Source organism: Nyctereutes procyonoides, unplaced genomic scaffold, assembly GCF_905146905.1.
Source record: "Nyctereutes procyonoides isolate TBG_1078 unplaced genomic scaffold, NYPRO_anot_genome, whole genome shotgun sequence".
Taxonomy (NCBI): domain Eukaryota; kingdom Metazoa; phylum Chordata; class Mammalia; order Carnivora; family Canidae; genus Nyctereutes; species Nyctereutes procyonoides.
Window position 1 is genome coordinate 6,842,392 of NW_026575034.1, and position 21,162 is coordinate 6,863,553.

At 36.2% G+C, this 21,162-nt stretch overlaps 1 protein-coding gene across 4 annotated transcripts in view; it reads right to left on the reverse strand.

Annotated features, from left to right (window-relative positions):
* ANO5 (anoctamin 5) overlaps window positions 1–21,162 on the reverse strand; it is a 99,092-nt gene that overhangs the window by 61,371 nt on the left and 16,559 nt on the right. The window contains exons 3-5 of one of the 4 annotated variants that reach the window (XM_055318056.1): window positions 15,919–15,966; window positions 3,339–3,380; window positions 505–618 (exon numbers count right to left, since the gene is read on the reverse strand). In XM_055318056.1, the coding sequence (XP_055174031.1) occupies window positions 505–618; window positions 3,339–3,380; window positions 15,919–15,966 (204 nt within the window). Of the gene's footprint in view, window positions 1–504; window positions 619–3,338; window positions 3,381–15,918; window positions 15,970–21,162 lie in introns of all 4 variants that reach the window. The other 3 variants (XM_055318054.1, XM_055318058.1, XM_055318057.1) reach the window with 3 other exon arrangements.

A 21,162-nucleotide genomic window follows, 5' to 3' on the forward strand; every position in this document is an offset into this window, starting at 1 on the left:
GTGGATTAGCCCTACATTTTCAAAATGAAACTGCCTGCAAAAAAAAATAATAAAGAAATATTATATTCAGTCATATACCTCAAATTCTGGAGGTCACATTTAATATTGTGGAGCTACATAAAAAAATATACCAGTCACTTGGAAGAAGATAAAGAAGGTAGCACTTGAGGAGGGCACTTGACAGGATGAGCATTGAGTGTTATACTATATGTTGGCAAATTGAACTCCAATAAAAGAATATACAAAAATAATTAAATTAAATTAGTTTTTTTTTTTTTTTAAAGGAAGGTAGTGCTCAAAATGTCCAAAGAAACAAACTGACTTTACATATCCAATCCATTCTTAGGTCTTCTCACCCACACTCAGCTTTCAGTAACATTTCAGAAGCCTCTCTGACTTTTACAATTTAATTCGATGGGAACAACCCATGGAAACAACCCTGTTGAGCTACAGAAAGTGGTTCTTTTAATGATTCCCATTTCTCTCTTCTCCATAAGTACTTACAGCCTTAAAGTCCGCTTCCTTCTTCATGTCATCAACATATGAAAGCACAAAATCGATTTGCCTAATCCCATCTCGAAAGAAGACAGAATCTTTGCTTTGTTCATCTTTTTTAAACTGCAGGAGACATGAACGACACAACTTTTACAGTTTTATTTTCAAATGGCAAAAACACAAGAAGAATTAGCTAAAATTTGGTCTAATTTTCTTTCAGTCCTGAAATGACAGGTGAAGACAAATCACTACAGTTTTCATCACAGGTTTTGTTTGTTTTAGAAAATTATATTTTATAAAGGAGATAAATAGACGTATATAAACAAGAAAGACTCAAGATAAAGCTAAGCATTTAACTACATGCATACACAACAAAAATGCTGCAATTATACCAAAACAGAAAATGAACTTATGTATACATTGATCCCAAAATGCATATTCAGAGAGAGCCCTGTTATCTTCATTAATATACCAAGTAAGTCCAATAGATAATTCATGTTCACATACTGCTTTGAGGATGTAATTAATCAGAGACCAATTAATGAATCTCACTCTAAGAAAATCAACTTATGACTCATGCTTATAGTCTTATTTTCAAACAATTGCCAATTTCTAATTCAACTTTTGAAGGGTTAAAATAAAATCAGGGTGCAGTAAAAAATTAGAAAGCAGTAGCTTGCCAGCTGAGTTTACTACAAGTCAACACTCATGCAGATCTCCTTTCAACCCCAGTCCCTAAGTGAGACACCTTTGTTTAAAAATCTGTGTCATCAATTTTCTCAATAGAAGAGTAAAACTGACAAATTCAACTTTCCCATTAAGCTCCCACTAGAGATCTTCAGAAGAAATTTCATGTTCGACTAATTTGACCTTCCTCAGAGCTTATTTTTAGTATATGATACATAATATTTGGAATATCCTGCATATAATAAAGTGATGCAAGCAGATCATGCATGTGGATGTCAATGATCTCTCTAACCCTGTGGTGCAGTTAAAACTTAACACAGGCAATTTCCCAATTGTTTCAGCTAACCTGTCAATGGAGAACTGGATGTTTTTAATTTTCATATTTATGAAAATGTCATATTTAATTGTCCTATTTATGTCAGTTTATGAGTTTCTGTTATGGTACTCTATGCTGTTTTTCATCCAAGTCAAGCCTGGGAGACCTCCCCTAAAAAAGGCCTGGCTACAGGTTAGTCAAGTGTAATAAGAAAAAAATCTCATGTTTGACCTGGTCTACGAACAAAGTAAATATATTTTATTTAAGTGAAGGCAGAGCCGTTGTGTCTTTGGAAGAACTAGCTCTTGATGCACAGGAGGAAATGAGTGGGAAAATAAAGACGAAAGACACATCCAGGGAAGCTAGAGTGTCAGCATCAAAATACAGTCATTCAATTGTTATGTCTGAGTTCTCTGCACCCTACCAAAAGATACATAATTCTCTCCCTTTTCCTAAAGGAAGAAAGTAAGAGAATCTGAGAAAACAAACTGTTAACATGTTACTGTTACCTCTTGATTTATAGAAGTCACTACAGAAATGAAAAGGAAACAAAGCAAAAAAAAAATCATTTGAGCTCTTGTAAATCATCATAATATTAGCATATTTTATGAAGTCCACCAAAACTCATGGAAGCCAACTAGGGCAGGAAAAAAAAAAAGAGAGACTTAATTGGACTAAATATAATCAAAGCAAAAAAATTAGAGGAGAAAACCCAATAATCCTTATGCTTTTAGTTTGTAACAGGCAAAATATGCAGGATAGAGATTATTTTTAAAACAATATATATTTACAACTGTTTTTATTGTTTGAACAGGTAAGTCTAGGTCCAAAGAGAAATTCTGATGACAAAAGATGTGCATATAGAATCCAACACAAATCACACTCAGAGTATTTGACTATTAGGTAGGGAATAAACAAAGTAACCAGAAGAATAGAGTCTCCAATTTTTCTGAGTATTCAGTAAAATGGGTATATATACTTCCCTCCTGAAAGCCAAATGCTACCTGGGAAAACTCAAACTTCTATCATAATGCTATACACTAATATTAACAATAAAATGTTTAAAATATGGAGAAATCACTGGTGACCTTGCAGAGCACTATGAGGTTCACATCTTAGTGCTGTTAAGCAAAAACTGGCTGAAGCAAACAAGGTGAGGAAAACCTGATAATTTTGTTAAATATAACTGAAGGCTATTAAAAAACATCATTCTTCTGTTTTGCTCAAGACATGACATTAAGATAGTATCTTGCAAAGTGTATATGTGTTTGTACTTATATTTGATTTGTTCTTAGAAATGCCAATTTATAATGAGACAAACATCTGGGTACATTTTCTCTGAATGAGACAGTTATTCTAAGGTTCATAGTCCAGGATTCCCATTGGGAGTTGATAAACTTCTAAAACTCTAGGTAAATTGTGTGTATTTGTGTATATGTATGAAATATGTGTGTGGGTATATATATATATATATATATGCACACATACCAAATATAAACATATATACTACATGTAGCCAATATATATAACATTACAGTATATATTAGTATACATAGTATATATAAATATGTATACACACCAGATATACATATATATTATGTGTAATCTATAAATTATATGTATATGAATAGACACGCATATACATTTTTTAGAAACAGGGTCCACTTTAATCAGAACCAGAAACAATTAAGAATCACCATTCTAAAATCTCAGTTGCCTGGGGACTGGGAATCAGTGACAAAGTCTCTCCAGATCATCAGTGTATGTTGGAATACAAGTGACTAGGGCTATCACTACAGCCATTCAAAGCATAAGCAGCATCATTCAGCACTTGTTTTACCATAAGACGTCGTCTCAGGAACAAATTGAATCGCTTTGCAGACTGTGAAACAATCAACAGAAAGTTAGCAAATCCTCCTGACATGAAAGATTCCAAAAAAAAAAAAAAAAAAAAAACAGGTTCGTAAATATACAATCCTTCAGTATGATCACTCAGGTGAGTGTGAGTGTGTGTGCGTGTGGTGTGTGTGGGGCAGCATCTAAATTTGGAGGGTAGGAGAAGCTAGCAAGAAAGAAAGAAGAACAAATGTAGGAAGAAAACAATAAAGAATAAAAGAAAGGGGAAACAAAGAGAACTCAAAGTAAATTTCCCTAAGTTCTTTATATGGTAACTTTACATAATATGTATTTGTGGAACTGAGTTAAAGAAGAAAGGAGAGAGAAAAAAATAATGAAGGAAAGCATGAGAAGAATAGAAATGTAAAGAAAAATATGTATCCGTAAGTATTCCCATACATAGCAGGCAAAGAAAGTAAAATTGCTACAATTATACCGTATGGTACGGAAAGTTCACCTAATAGCATAAAATATTTCATAGCCTCCCAAAATACCAGGGGAAAGAAAGGAAAAGCCATTCGATTATTTAAAGCTGAATTGTCTTTAATCTTCAGTCACTATGACCATTATTTTTAAAACATCAAGGCAATTACCTAAACACATCTGAGAAAATCAACAATGTTTGAAAGAAAACCAAACAATGGCACAAAAAGACAACAAGCACTGTGTATTTTATAATATAACGAAATGATAAGGATTCTAATAAAATTGTCAATAAAAAGTTTTAGTTCTTGTCATGAAAAGTTTTGCTGAAACTGTTGTCTTCTTAAAATAAGCTAGAGACCCAAGCAGTGGTGGCTACTGGAGTGAAAAATCCCTGCTCTATAAACCGAGGCTCTACTGTGCATCAATGAGTTGATACTGCCATTGCTTAAGAACACAACAGACACAAGACGGAGGTCAGTCATTGCACAGGGCGTATTATAAACTGTATTGTTCTGCTGGGCTAACATTTTTTCATCTTAGCGCTTTGGTTTTCTTGGGATATTTCATGAGATTCCAAGTTACTGTTAGCTTTTTCCTAAACTCATTACAGAATCATTAAGGGAAAGGATAGAGTTGTGCACTAAGGGGTCATGAAGGACCACATTGTGCCTTTCAGGGGCTCTGTCTGGCCTATTTGCTTAATGTGGGCTCCTTCCACCATTATTTTTTTTTTCAATTGAAAAAGAAATAAATGAATGTATGTGTGTACACACACATATACACACTATTATATTTATGGGGGGGGTTCTTTAATTCTGATTTTAAAAGCAATTAAAATATTTCCATTGGCTCCAAAAAGTGTCCTGGGCTCTCGTAAGCATGGTGCCTACTGTGCCTAAAGAATAAGTGGGCCCATGGGGTGCCTGGGTGGCTCAGTCAGTTAAGTGTCTGCCCTCAGCTCAGGTCATGATCATGATCGGAGCCCTATGTTGGGCTCCCTGCTCAGCGGGGGAGCCTGCTTCTCCCTCTCCCTCCCCCAGCTTGTGCTGTTTCTCTCTCTTGCTCTCTCAAGTAAATAACTTTTTAAAATTTTTTTTCTAAAAATTACCTAGATGATTGCTAAAAGCCTCCTGCAATAAAAACATCTACTATCAGGTAGGTTTGCAGCTTTCCCAATATGATATCTTCACAATATAAAAACCAATGAGATCAATACCAGTAGTTGGTCCTGAAACATATTGACTCGATAGTTAATATTTTTTTAAGAATTTATTTATTTGACACAGAGAGAGAGAGAGCACAAAGAAGGGGAGCAGCAGGCAGAAGGAGAGGGAGAAGCAGGCTCCCCCTTGAGCAGGGAGCTCAAAGCAGGGCTGGATCCCAGGACCCTGGGACTATGACCCGAGCAGAAGTCAGATGCTTAACCAACTGGGTCATCCAGGCACCCCAGTTAATTTTTTTTAAATTTTTTCCCAGTTAATATTTTTTAAACTCAATTTTAAATATATTAAAAGATCTCCACCAAAAGATGTTTATAAAAAGATAAAATTACATTCTAGGGACAAAAATTATAGAATTAATAACCTTATTATGTATTTCCATCATGTGCTAAATTATGCTTGCTTTTTAAAAAAATGATTAACAGTGAAACTATTTATTTCTGGTTTTCTGGAAGCACTGAATATTTTAATATAGTAAATCATCATATTTAATGTATACATCTTTCTTGCCTTTTTCATAATAGTACCAAAATATTAAAATAAATTTTCATCTATCAAAAACTTTTCATAAAATGTTTTCTCTATGTAACTTCAATTCATTAAATTTAACCAAATTTATTTGTAAGAAGACACTTCAGAGTCCTATCTCTAGGAACAGAGTTGATAATCTGTATTATTGGTATCACATAGTAGGAGTTGTCAACAGCATCTCTGTCTCATTATATATTAGTTTTTTATCACTCATCTACATTCCTCTTTTTTTTTAAATTTTTATTTATTTATGATAGTCACACACAGAGAGAGAGAGAGGCAGAGACATAGGCAGAGGGAGAAGCAGGCTCCATGCACCGGGAGCCCGATGTGGGATTCGATCCCCGGTCTCCAGGATCGCGCCCTGGGCCAAAGGCAGGCGCTAAACTGCTGCGCCACCCAGGGATCCCCGACATTCCTCTTTCTTTATGTATTTCTTTTTTTCTCCCACCTTTCCTTGTCCATTTTTTAATGCCTTCGATGGGCCAGCTACCGAGCCATATAGGCACTACCTAGTGTGGTGTGGCAGGCATCACTTCAGAGATTGCTGACTCCAGGTCCTGGCTCAGCTACTAGATCACTGGTAAGAGATTAGCAAGGAGTGAAAGTCCAATATCACAGACAATTCTGGAATGTACACTGTAGATGAATTAAAATCAATATAATTCATGGGGCTGTAATACAATAAGCCATCCGATGCTCTGAATTTCTAAACAAGAAAAAGTCCATTTGCTCTTGAGATTTCAATTTCACATTTAATCCTTGATGTTAAGGCTACAAGATACTCAACCTACAAACTATAAAACTCACTTGCTGAGTGGATCCTACACAACTCCTAAATTTAAACAAAAACCATAATACTGGCATATCTTAATTTCTTTGTGCCAAACACAAAGTATACTCTGTTACACTAACCAGATAAATCCTATGAATTATCAGCAAATGGTAATAAGGACATATAACCCCCCAAACAGAACTTAGGATGAATTTACTGGAGAAGATCCTTCTAATGGAATTTTAAGGATTGATTTCGTAGGAATTCACTGTGAAATGGGATTTTATTTTATGAATCTCTAATACCCTATGCTTAAGACTTTTCCTAACTATGTGTGTATACCCGTTGCTTCACATAAAACTTCTGAAGTTAAATTAACAAAATATATTATTTTATCAATAGGAGTATATTTGACAAATTTGGCTTATACACTATTGGCCATAAATATGCAGAGTTCAATTTTAAATACACCACTGACACATTTCTAAAAGGTCCCAAACAGGCACTGCAATTCATTGCTGATGTAGACCAATATGCAGAAATACGGTTTCTCCCTCATTTCCAAAAATTCAAATAATATATTAAAATTATTCATTATTTGTTTTTTGTAATAACATATTTACTTATAATTTTTACTTTTTTAACTAGTGTATATGTATATTTCATATATAGATATGAAATGCAATAACATAAAATGTTTGCTCTAGTATTTCTTTTCTGGCCAACATTATTACTCATTTCATAATTAAGTCTGAAGTATATTTTGTCATGCATGTTTTAAAAATTTAACTATTCCAGGTATCAAATATAGTGTTTATAGTACTCTAAGCAAAGAATAGAGTGGATCAGAATTTTTATAACAATGAATATTCGAGTGAGACTTCTGAATATGCTATATTAAATACTTTAACAACTATACGTGAAAAAAAAAACAGTAAATATTTCCCAATACTACTACCATCTTTTTATGTTAACTGAGACCACATAAAAGGATGCTTATATGTTGAATAAGTCTAAAATCAAAAGATTAAAAGAATGTAGCAGAAAGCCTTTTATATGTTTCCATTTCATACAGGTAAACCTCACTTTTCTCAAGGCCAGTCTGACTTCCTTTGTGAAGACCCTCACATAGGGAGAGCTCTGCGTCTTCTGACATTCTACTTCCTTCGTGTCTATACTATTCAAGTGGCACAATATGGTGCTTTAGGATATCTCATATGCTTTAATCTTTGCATGTCTGCACTAATAGAGGGAGATCTAAAGGAAAAGTCAAGGGAAAATTCCAGGAACACAGAGCAAAAAGATAAAATCTAAAATGAGAAACAATGTGAGGCAATCCTGGCAAACCCTGTAGTTTAGTATTTGCCAACAATAATTTCCAAAAGAGAGCATATGTAAAATTAAGGAAGGAAATAATCATTATACTGAAGAAAGATTTTTCCTTAGCTGAAAACGAATGCACAAATCTTAGGACAGAAATGATCCTTCACGTGCCATGAAAGATCAGTGAAAGAAGATCACGTTTAGAAGAATGTCCACGCTCTGAGACTTTGAGAAATATTTCAACATTGAGAAATATTTCAAACATGCACACCTAAACAAAAACAAACTGAAAACAACAGATTACCTGCAATGGAATGAGAATCAAAATGGCACCAGGTTTCTCATGAACAACACCAGATTCACTAAAACAGGAGCTGTACCTTTAAAGGTTTCCAGGAAAAGTTATTTTGAACCTACTGAGACAAACTATACTGTGCACTATATTCCTTTTACTCTTCCTTCTCGCCTATTTTTGAAATGACTCTATTTTTAACCTCTACTAGCTGGTTATTTATTCCCTTATTTATATTATTACCCCAAAATAATAAATACACCTCTAACTTATTGGGATCAGATATGAGGTCATAAGTTTACTACTTTCTGGACAATGCAAACACCTTTGAACACCCTAAGTCCTACACTGCTTGTTATTCCACCATGTATTTCATTTCTGTATATCTTTTAAACCCAAGATAATAATTATTTATGCATATATATTAAAATGTCTAATTGAAAATTGAAAAAAATAAGATCAACAAAATATAAACTATTTCTGAACATTATTTACCAATAGATGTGCAAGCCATATACTGAAAATGAAATTGTTGCTGAGATGGATTAAAGATCAAAATAAAGAGATATACTTCATATTCATGTATCAAAAGATCAGTATTGTTAAGATACAGTTTCTTCTCAAATTTTTCTAAAATTCTATGCAACACCAATCAAAATAACCAGTAAGATTTATTATTTTTTAAGATGATTCTAAAATGTATACAGAAATGCAAGCGACGTCTGGGTGGCTCAGCGGTTGAGCGTCTGCCTTTGGCTCAGGTCGTGATCTTGGAGTCCCAGGATCGGGTTCCACATTGGGCTCTCCACATGGAGCCTGCTTCTCCCTCTGCCTGTGTCTCTGCCCCTCTATCTCTGTCTCTCTCAGGAATAAATAAATAAAATCTTTAAAAAAATGCAAAGAATCTAAAATAAGCCAAACGATTTTGATAAGGGAAAACAAAGTAGGAGTAACCACTACTTTGCCTGATGTTAATACTTACTCTAAAGCAGAAGTAATCAAAACAGTACCATCCTGGCATAAGAACAGACAGATGATGTGGGACAGAACAGATAGTTTAGAAGTAAACTCACATATATACAGTCAACTGGTTTCCCACTGAAGTCCCAGTGTAATTTCTGACAAAAGGATTGTCATTTGAACAGACAGTGCTGTATTTATATTAAAAATAAATTTCAATCCTCATCACAAGTCACCTACAAAAGTTAATTCCAAGTAGATCTCAGGCTAAAAGTAAAAGTTAAAACCATAAAACTGAAGACAATCTGAGAAAATCTCATACTTTGGTGTACACAAAAATCTCTTAGATAGAACACAGGAAGCATGGATCATAAAAGAAAAAGATGAGAAATTAAGATCCAAACCCTTCAAAATGTGTTAAAAGATCTGAAGGAAAGTCTCAGACTGGGAGAAAATATTTGCAATGAAAACACCCGACAAAGGTCTTGTGTTCAGAATACATAAACACTCTTAGACATCAACAGGAAGTTAATCAACTCGATTTTTAAAATCATACAAAAGATCTAAAAGGACAGTTCACAGAAGAAGATACGTGAATGGTCAGTAAGTCCATGAAAAGGTGTGTAATACCATTATTTATCTGGGAAATGAGAACTGAAATCATAGGATACCACTATCTTCCATTAGATTATTACAACTAAAAAGCTGACAATATCAAGTGTTGGTGAGGGTGCAGACCAACTACAACTCTCATACATACTTACAGGAAAGAAAAATTAGTAACCACTTTTAAAAATAGTTCAGCAATTTCATATAAATGTACACATACTCTTTCATATGACCCAGAAATTTTACTCCTAGGAAATTAATCAGGATCAATTAAAATGCATGTCTATAAAAACTATTTGTCTCACTTGAATGTTCCTAACAGTTTCATTTATAATGGTTCCCAAATTGAAAAGAGTATGAATAACTATCAACAGGTGAATGGATAAAGAAAATTTGGCATATCCATTCAATGAAATACTATTTAGCAATAAAACAAAATAAATTGATAAAAAAACTAAAGATATGTTCAACAAGATTTAATTTACCAATATCATTTGAAATTCCGGATGTATCTCAGCAACATTATGCTGAACAAAAGAAGCCAGACACAAAACAGAATTTGATACCATTCACATAGCACTTTAGAAACAAAAAATCAAATCATTGGTTGCCTTAGAGCAGAGGTGAAACAGCAAAAGGACATTTTTTGAGATAAAAGAAATCTGTATCTTGATTGTTATGGTTTGGTAAAAACTCATGAAACTGTACGCTTAAAATAGTGCATCTCACTATATATAATGTATAAACCATAAAGATGAGAACTCTTAAAAAAGTTTTTGGTTTAATCAACTAGAAATTTGGACTGTGTGTAGCTGGAATATGAAATATTATATATATATTAAACATCATTCAGCCATAAAAAAGAATGAAATTGTATGATTTGCAATGACATGGATGGAGCTACAGAGTATAATGCTAAGCAAAAAAAGTCAGAGAAAGACAAATACATATGATCTCACTCATATATGGAATTTAGGAAACAAAACAAACAACCAAAGGTGGAAAACAGAAAGACGTGTATACGTGTGTACGTGTATACGTGTGTAAAAATTCGTATGTCCTGTAACCATTGACTGAATAGCACCTTGAATTGTGCACGGAGTTGATTAATGATTGAGAGCAAGTCCAGCTACATGTTATGTGACTGCGTCGGGGCCGCGACGGGCATATTCCCTGAATGCAGAAGTAAGTTAGAGTTAGTGCCGTTGCGGTCATAGCTGAGTGATAGCAAGTTCCCCCCCGAAAAATAAAAGATACCAGATGCATGACACCACAGTTATGTGTGATCATGGGCTGATTAGTCATTAGTCCATCGAGATGTCCCATTTGAGAGAATTAGTAGGATTGGATGGAGCAAGGTCATGGCCCTGAGGTAAGAACCAGATGCCAGGTATAGTTTCATGATAGAAACCCCCACATTAATATGGGCCCGGAGCGAGAAGAGGTACATTCCAAGCAAGGGTTGATGGTTTCTCGAGGCATGGTGATTAATCCCTTATTGGACTAGGTGATATGCAGTTTTGATATGTTTCTAAGATGACTGAATATACGATAATGAAAATATGTCTTGTATAACAATGCAGATATATGTACATGCTTATATGCATGGGGCAAGCCATTAATGCAAGACGTACATAGGGGAGGAATATTTTGGACATGCCGACATGGCACAGTGGGGTTGTTGTAATATATGAATAGAGGGCGGTGAGGTATCAGGGAATAGTTTAAGAAGAATTTCAGCTTTGGGTGCTGATGGTGGAGCAGGTGCTTCTTCCTTGAGTCTTAGGGAGGGCAATAATCTCCATTTTTGGTTTACAAGACCAAGGTAATTAATATACTACAAAGACTCTTCATTTTAGAAAATTGTTCTCTATAATGCTAATGGCTGGTATTAAGATCAATAAGATAGCGAAATATAGAATGGAGGCGATTTGGCCGATGATGATAAAGGGGTGTTCCACTGGTTGGCCTCAAATTCATGTTAATGTGAGGAGGTCGGCAGTTAGTAATCAGAATAGGCATTGGCTAAGGGGTCGGAATATTATTCCGCGTTGCTTAGATGTGTGAAGGAGGGGGATGAATACTAGGAGATAGAGAATACTAGGGCAAGGACTCCGCCTAATTTGTTAGGAATAGATCGTAGGATGGCATAGGCGAATAGGAAATATCATTCGGGTTTGATATGTGGAGGGGTGTTGAGAGGATGTGCAGGGGTGTAGTTGTCTGGGTCTCCTAATAGGTCTGATGAGAATAAAACTAATGATATTAAGACTAGGATTAGGAGTAAGCCCCCTAGGATGTCTTTAATTGTATAGTAGGGGTGGAATGGAATTTTGTCTGAGTCGGATGTGATTCCTGAGGGGTTGTTGGATCCGGTTTCGTGGAGGAACAGAAGATGGACTATTGCCAGGGCTGCGATGATGAATGGGAGGATGAAGTGAAATGCGAAGAATCGTGTTAAAGTTGCCTTGTCTACTGAGAAGCCCCCTCAGATTCATTCTACTAAGTTGGTTCCAACGTAGGGGATGGCGGAGAGAAGGTTAGTAATAACTGTCGCCCCTCAGAATGATATTTGTCCTCAGGGTAGTACATAACCTATGAATGCCGTAGCCATGGTTGTGAATAGTAGGACGACTCCGATGTTTCATGTTTCTATGAATATGTAGGATCCATAGTATAGGCCTCGTCCTACGTGCATGAACAGGCAAATAAAAAACATGGAGGCTCCGTTTGCGTGTATGTAGCGGATAACTCAGCCGTAATTAACGTCCCGGCAGATATGTGTGACTGACGAAAAGGCTGTGGCGGTATCTGACGTGTAGTGTATGGCTAGGAATAGGCCTGTTATAATCTGTAGAATCAGGCACACTCCTAGCAGGGATCCGAAGTTCCATCAAGCAGAGATGTTTGATGGTGCGGGGAGGTCAATAAATGACTGTTAACAATTTTGGCTAGCGGGTGGGTTTTTCGGATGTTGGTCATTAATGTTCTTATAGTTGAAATACAACGATGATTTTTCATGTCATTAGTCATGGTTAAATTCCATGTGGGAATAATGATAACATACATTGTATTTATTTTAAGTATTGTTTTTGTGATGAGTTTTGTGGCCTTTGCCACGAAGCCGTCTCCAATCTACGGTGGGTTAGTATTGATTATTAGTGGTGGGATTGGTTGTGCGATTGTGTTTAATTTTGGGGGATCTTTTTTAGGGTTGATGGTGTTTTTAATTTATTTGGGAGGTATGCTCGTGGTTTTTGGTTATACGACTGCCATGGCTACGCAACAGTATCCGGAGGTTTGGGCTTCTAATAAGGCTGTATTGGCGGCTTTTATTACAGGTCTGTTGTCTGAGTTGCTAACTGCCTGCTATATTTTAAAGGATGATGAGGTGGAGGTGGTGTTAAAGTTTAATGGTATGGGGGATTGAGTTATCTATGATACTGGTGACTCTGGATTTTTCAGTGAGGAGGCCATGGGTATTGCGGCCTCCTCACTGAAACCAAGAATCAGACTCTTTACTCTAGAAACAAACTGATAATTACCAGAGGGGAGGAGGTGCGGGGATGGGTGAACAAGGTGATTGGGATTAAGGAGTGTGCTTGTCATGATGAGCACTGGGTGATGTATGGAATTGCTGACTTGCTGTATTGTACTCCATGTGACACTGAATGTTAACTATACTGTAATTAAAATAAAAACTTAAAAACAAATAAATAAATGCAATGTACTATCCTGGACAGGATCCTGAAATAGAAAAAGGACATTAGGGAAAAACCAAGGAAATCTAAGTATGGGCTTCAGTTAATAATAACGTATCAATATTAGTTCATTAATTGTACCATGCTAATTAATGCAAGATGCTAATAACAGGGGAATATGGAAATGGGGTGTAAGGAATTTTATATACTATATTCATAATAAATCTGTAAATCTAAAACTATACTAAAAATACGATTATTTCAAAAAAGCTTACTGTTTAATTTTCACAACTTACTGTTTAACAATATTTGTCTTTAACAATATCAACATAAAAAATGAAAAATCATAAATCATTTTAAAATCATTTGGAATCTGAAATTTTAGTTACTAACATATGACATAATGGGGAAATTATTTACAATTCCTATCACAGGCAGGGGGATAACAATAAAACTATAAATAGCTCCGAAAATAATCAAGAGAAAAAAGAAAAACCTAACAGCTTGACAGGAAAATAGAATAAATGAACAGAGTTATCCAGAAAAATAAATTAAAATGACCAACAACATAAGAAAAGATGAATATCCCACTCGAAATAAGAGAAATGCAAATTTAAAGCACACTAAGATACACTACTAACTGATGGAGCTCCCAATGGCCACTAGCTATCGCATTACCAGAGAGACAAAAATCTACTCAAGACAACATGCTATTGATGAGGCTGTGGGCAAATAGGCATTCTCAGGAACTTGTAGGAAATGCAAAGCAGGAGCACCTGGGTGGCTCAGTGGTTGAGCGTCTGCCTTTGGCTCAGGTCCTGATCCTGGGGTCCTGGGATCGAGTCCTGCATCAGGCTTCCCCCCCGCCCCTGGGGAGCCTGCTTCTCTCTCTGCCTATGTTTCTGCCTCTCTCTGTGTCTCTCATGAATAAATAAGTCAGATCTTAAAAAATATAAATAAATAAAAGAAATGCAAAGCTGAGGGGGAATTTGGCAATATGTGGCCAAATTGCATATATGCTTATTCCTTTATACAGAAATCTTATTTAGAAAGATAACACTGGCCAAAATATTATAAGACTGTAACAATATTTGGAAAAACAAAAGATTAAAAAACAATCCAAATGTGCATCAATAAAGGGACTGAATGAATACACTATGCTAACCCTCCACAATGTAATATTATGCAACATACAACTGGATAGGATGGAAATCTGTATCAATATTGCATGAACTCAGGTTATGTTAAGTGAAAAACAAGGAACAAACAAATACATATGTATGTGTACACACACACACACACACCCATATATGGAAAAGTAAAGGACACATTAAAAGGATAAACCAAAAATAAATACGTAAATAAAAAATAAAAGGATAAACCAAATAAAAATGATTACTACAGAGGATTAAGAGGAAAAATCAGGAAGAAAATTTTCTCTGAAAATGCTTTGTTTCATAATTTCATCCTTAAATAGATTTACCTTCAAGCAGGGTAAATTGCTTGAAGCGGGTACCTTCAAGCAAAACTTCAGGGCTTCTTGCTTGTACCAACCCCTCCAACGACTTAGACACTAACAATGTGTTCTCGTGGCCAAATATTTTGTGAATTTCGTAAAGTAAATTATTGTTCTATCATTCTTCTTAAAGAATGGAACCAAAATAGCCTAAGATTTAGGCTCTACTAAACCTTATTTGATCTATGGTTTTCAACTTTGGAATCAAGTAAATGTTTCACACAATCCAAAAAAAAAAAAAAAAAAAAAAAACAAAACAAACAAAAAAAAAAAACAAAAAGAGAGAGAGAGAGAACCAACAAAGCTGCAGTTATTATGATTTGATCAACCCCACATCCTTCATTCTGGAATGTTATAGATTAGCAGGCTACCGAAAAGCAAAACATCAATATTTTAAAACTGTCAGTATAAGAATATAACTCTATTTCCCCATCTTCCCAAACAGCATCTTTTTTTCTTTTTTACCAAGCAATTAGTGAAAATGTTTAAATCCCTTTACCGACCTCTTAATTGATATTCAACTTTGATTTTTTTTTTTTATTTACTTATGATAGTCACAGAGAGAGAGAGAGAGAGGCAGAGACACAGGCAGAGGGAGAAGCAGGCTCCATGCACCGGGAGCCCGATGTGGGATTCGATCCTTGGTCTCCAGGATCGCGCCCCGGGCCAAAGGCAGGCGCCAAACCGCTGCGCCACCCAGGGATCCCCTCAACTTTGATTTGTAAATAAACTGCACTTCATGATTTTTCTCAGGAATGTACTTAACAGGTAAAAGAAATGAAGGGATCAAGCATGAAGAAAGAACACTAAACCAGAATTCAGAAACTCGAGTTCTGGTCCAGGATCTGCTTCTTCAGCAGCTGGATAATTTTGGCCAAGTCATTAAACCTCCCAGACCCTTCATTCTTTTCTTCTCATTTATAAAACAGAGAGATTTAAAATGTAAAGCAGATGGCTATGCTTTATGGGTCATTCTCATTAATTCGTCTGAGGTTACTTTTTCTCCCCATAAGAAATAGATTTTTTTCCAAAGTAATAAATTCCTAAATATTACATACGAGCACCTGAAAAATAACTGACATGGAAAAGAGAGCATCACCCTTTGCATAAAAGACCATAAAAGACCCCCTTTGCACCCATGCAAGGAAGTATAGGAATGATGGCTGCTCACCACTGGTTCTTCTCCGATGAGGAAGCTGGTCTCTCTGCTGCTCAGGGGCTGCTGACGGTAATATGGGGGAGACAGGATGCTGTTAGTAACCGTGCAAATGGGGAGCATATAACTTGCAACAACAAAAAATTCTAGGTTCTCAATATAGAAACACTAAACTTGCAATTGAGAGGACTTACAAAACACCTGAGATTGAAGGCAAAAACTCTGTATATATGTGCATCTGTGCACTTGTGTGCTCCTGCTGCGTGTGTGTGTGTGTGTGTGTGTGTGTGTGGAGAGAGAGAAAGAGCTTGAGAGAGAACAAGAATTCCGAAGGTACCTTCATCAAATCACAAAAAAAAAAAAATGTGAGATGCAAGAAACGGTCAAGAAACTACTATATTACAGAGAGGTAACAGAGAGTGCCACCCTCTAATGATGCCGAGTTCTGAACAGGACCACAAGGAAAGGGAGAATTAATTGGCTATTTGAGGCCTTCCTTTTTGACATTTGTTTGGAATCCTTAAATAAATATTAATATTTATATTAACTAACGTAATTGATAAATATTAATTAAAATTGTTGAATAACGTCATCATTTTATTTGATTTACTAAATAATTAAATTATTAAATCAAGCGAATACCTTAGTAAACATACCACCAGGATCCTTAAGGACCTGCACTTACATACAACCCAAGGAAAAGAAGCCATGCATGGATATAGGTACACGCAAAAAACACCTGTAATTAAAGCAATAGCTATGTTGCTCTGGTGTATGGTGGATTTTTAAATCCTCACGTTCCACGACAGACGGCACACCACAGCACATGCTCCTGAAACCACACACTATCGCTTCTCTGCGGTCCCCACTGACAGATACCACAGGGTGCTATGGAGAGGCAGCAGCCAGCCAAAGTGACCGGAAACTCATGTCTATAGACTAGGAATTCACTTACCTGGTTCTTGGAAAAAAATCACAAACAGCATCTCATTATGCCCAGGTGATGTTGGGCAGATGAGTTTTGAAAACAGGAGATAAAAAGTACTATCAACATTAAAAAAAAAAAACAAAACAAAACCTCAAAGGGCACTTTGGAAACACATCCAAGGCTACAAAAGTTAAGTTGCAAAATATGCCACACACGCACACACAAAAAGGAGCAACAACAACAACACAAACCTAATAATTTGTCTGTGTTCTTAAGGAGGACAAGGAAGAGAATTTTGAAAACCCGTTAATTTTCATATTGCAGTATTCAAAATAAATTCCATGAAAAGATGAAATCGGGGTGCCTGGGTGGCTCAGTCAGTTAGGCAGCTGCCTTTGGTTCAGGTCATGATTGAGGAGTCCTGGGATCAAGCCCACATTGGGCTCTTTGCTCAGTGGGAGCCTGCTTCTCCCTCTGCCCCTCATCCATTTGTGCGCGCTCTCTCTCGCTCTCTCTCTCTCAAATAAATAGATAAAATCTTAAAAAAAAAGACAGTCATCTATGGTATTAAAGCTATACTGAAACAGTGGGAAGAACTATGGCAGACTGAGTCTAAGAGTAAATAGTCGCTCAAAATCCTCTTTAACTGATCTGTGTTCTGCCGATGGACCTTGAATGCATTCCGTTAACTCGCCTAAATACATCACATATGAGCTAATGGATATCTCAATCACTCCATTCCAAAACGGCAACCTCAATAAATCGTCTTTATTTCTGTATTTCTGCCTTTAAGATAATATGTAAATTCATTATGGCTTCACTTTCTGTTGACTCCTCATCACATAATTTTTTTCAATAATGCTAGATAATGGTCAGCTGTTTAACTTACAAGAAGGTACAAAAAAAAAAAAAAACCTAAAATGTCCCAAAAGCAACCAGGCTGGTCAGTGGACACTCTCTCACTGGAAGAAATACCAACATGCTGCGACTTCCCAATCAAAAGCTGCAGGTGCATCTTCAGTTTGCACAATAAAATTCACAGAGGTCCCTTCATACTTTTTGCTGAGCATTTCATTGCTTCATTTATCACTGACCTCAGTCTCAGGCCAAAGGAGAATCTGTGCTGTTTCTCAATTCTACATTTCCCTCTTCCAGGGCCACAACTTTCCTGTCCCAGGTTGCCTCTTTCCCTGACCCCGACCATTACGGAATGGAGGGAGGTGGTACACAGTGGCATGAAATGAATACATAGATGAATGAATGATGCAAACTTCCAGGAGCCGAAGAAACCTGGCAATATTCTGAATATCTACACAACCGCATAGAAACTACGTAGCAATCCTGAGGATTCCAAGTATAAGAAGCAATTATTTGGAAATTGAAATTTTTGGGGAAAAAGACAGGATTCTTAAAACAGTATTCTTAAAGAAGTAATATTGTAGAGTGATTAAGAGAGCAAGCTCTGAAATCAGCCTGCCTGGGTTCTGAGGCCCAACTCCAGAATTTTACGGATATAACAATAAGCCAGTTTAGATAGGCTCATTTTAGAGACTCTCCCAAACCGTTTTCTTCAATTATACATGTAAACTTGAGCAGTTAACCTCTTCATGACACAGTTTCAGTACAGTGAAGTTAAATATGATAACACATGGGACGTTTTCAATAAATGTTGACATTTTAAAGTTAATTTTTGCTTCATTTCTACTAATCGTATCACAGATTTAATATAGTTATCATGCTACAAATTTTGAATTCACATGCATTCTCTGGATCTCCCCCAAAATTCTAATAATGTTCTGCGATGACCTGTATTAATTGTAGATCAGAAGGGAATACTCTAGAATTTAGGCCTTTTAAAGTTTAAGCAATCATGAAAGCAGAGATTATTCAAAAGTAGATTAATTTGGGGATCCCTGGGTGGCGCAGCGGTTTGGCGCCTGCCTTTCGCCCAGGGCGCGATCCTGGAGACCCAGGATCGAATCCCATGTCGGGCTCCCGGTGCATGGAGCCTGCTTCTCCCTCTGCCTATGTCTCTGTCTCTCTCTCTCTCTGTGACTATCATAAATAAATAAAAAAAAATTTTTTAAAAAGTAGATAATTTTAAAATACTGAGCCTACAATTTCTATGTATTCTGTTTTGTAAAAGACCCAAATATTCATAGCTATGAATTTGCTCATAGACTAAATCGAATTATTCTACTCACCTTCGCCTCAATCCCAAACTGGAATGAATATTCTCGTAATTAAAGTCTTTTTCAAAAGGGTGACTACAATGTAAATTTTGTATTTTTATAGCATTTGAGCCGATAAAAGGAAACCAAGTTAAGCACTGAGGGAAAGCTAAATAAGTTGTATTCACTTATTGTTTTTTTTTTTCTTTTCATCTTGAAATGATTGTGGATTTATAGAAATTTGCGAAGACAGCAGAGAAATCCCACGTGTCCACCACCCAGTTGCCCCCAGTGACCAATACCTCACATAACTATGATACAACCTCGAAACCAGGAAACTGCCATGAGTACAAGGTACGTATTCAGGGTTGTGTTGCTGCATCACGTGTGTACACTTGAGTAAGAACCAGCACAATTAATACACAGAGCACTTCTAAACAGAGATTTCCCTTGAGCTACTCCTTTTAAAGTTTTATCTACTTCCCTCCCTCTGAACGTGCATAACCCCTAGCAACCACTAATTTTTCCTCCGTCTCTGTAATATTGTCATCTCAAGAGCTATAAAAATCGAATCATACAGTATATGGCCTTTGAGGGTTGTTGTTGTTGTTTTTCATTTCAGCTCAATGCCCTGGAGATCCATTCAAGCTTGTGTGTGTGTATCAAAAGCTCATTTATTTTTATTGGTGGATAGTAGTCCATGCTAAGGCATGCGGCTTATTACAGTTTGTCTAACCAGTCACCTACTGGAGCACAATCAGGTGGTTTCTACTCTGGGCTACTACAAATAAAGCCACTAAAAATACTTGTGCAAAGGTTTTTGTGTGCTTATAAGTTGTCATTTCTGTGGGATAAAGGCCCAAGGGTGTGATTACGGAGCCATGGGGTTAAGTGTATGTTTAGTCTTTTAAGACACTGCCCCGCAGTTTCCTAACATGACTACCCCCATTTTACGTCCCACCAGCAGTGCATGGGAGACCCAGTGTCCCTGCAGCTTCCCCAGGTTTTGGTATTGTCACTATTTTCCATTTTAAATGGTGTGTTCTCATGGGTGTACAGTGAAATCCAACTTTGGTCTTATTTTGCAATTCCTTAATTGCTAGTCATCCTGAACATCTTTTATTTGCCAAATGCATGTGTTTGCCATCTCTATCCTATTTAAGGTAATATATCATCGTGTACTTTACTCATTTGGGTTGGCTGCTTTTCAAAAATGGGTTTTTCTGTTTCTTTGTAATACCACACATAGGGGGAAACTTTTGTCAGATATATGACGTGGACATATTGTCTCCAGATCTGCAGCTTGGTGGTTCCTCTTATCAGGATCTTCCATAGAACAACAGCTCTTAAATTTGAAAAAGTCCAATTTATGAATTGTTTTCTTATAGATGGATCATGCTTTTACATAAGTCTAACACCTCTTTAGCCAGACCTACTTTCCACAGATTTTCTCCTCTATTTTTTCTTCAAAAAGCTGCATGGTTTTACATTTAAGCCTGTGATCAATGTTGAATTAATTTTCGTATAAGGGATGAGGTTTAAGTTAAAGTTCTTAATTTAAAAAAAATAAAGTTCTTAATTTTGCCTATGGATATCCAAATGCTCCAGCACCACTTGCTGAAAAAGATTATTCTTTCTCCATTGAATTTTTACACATATGTCCAAAATCATTTGGGTGTACTCGTATAGGACTATTCTTGCCATTTCCAATCTGCTTCATTAATCAACACGCCGCACTCTGCAAATGCCACAGTGTCTTGCTTGCTTAAACTGCAGCCAAAAAGTCAAGTCTTTGAATTGGGTAGAGTGATTCTTCCCACTTTCTTTTTTAAAATCTGTTTTCTCTCTTCTACTTCCGGTGATTTTCGTATAAATTTTAGAACACTTCTGTCTATTTCTAGAAAAAGTCTTGCTGAGACTTCAATAAGAATTGCATTGACCTATATACCAATTTGGGCTTCCACGTGTTCACTGCTCAGAGAAATGTAATTTCTGTATGAAATTTGCTTCTTAGTTCCAGGGGGATTTGTTTTGCTTTGTTTTGTTTTTTGGAGGGGTGGGTTATGGGTGTTTCATTTTGTTTTGCTTTGTAAATTTCTTGGGATTTTATAGTTAGATCACCGTGTCATCTGCAAACTGGCAGGTTTATTTTATTTTATT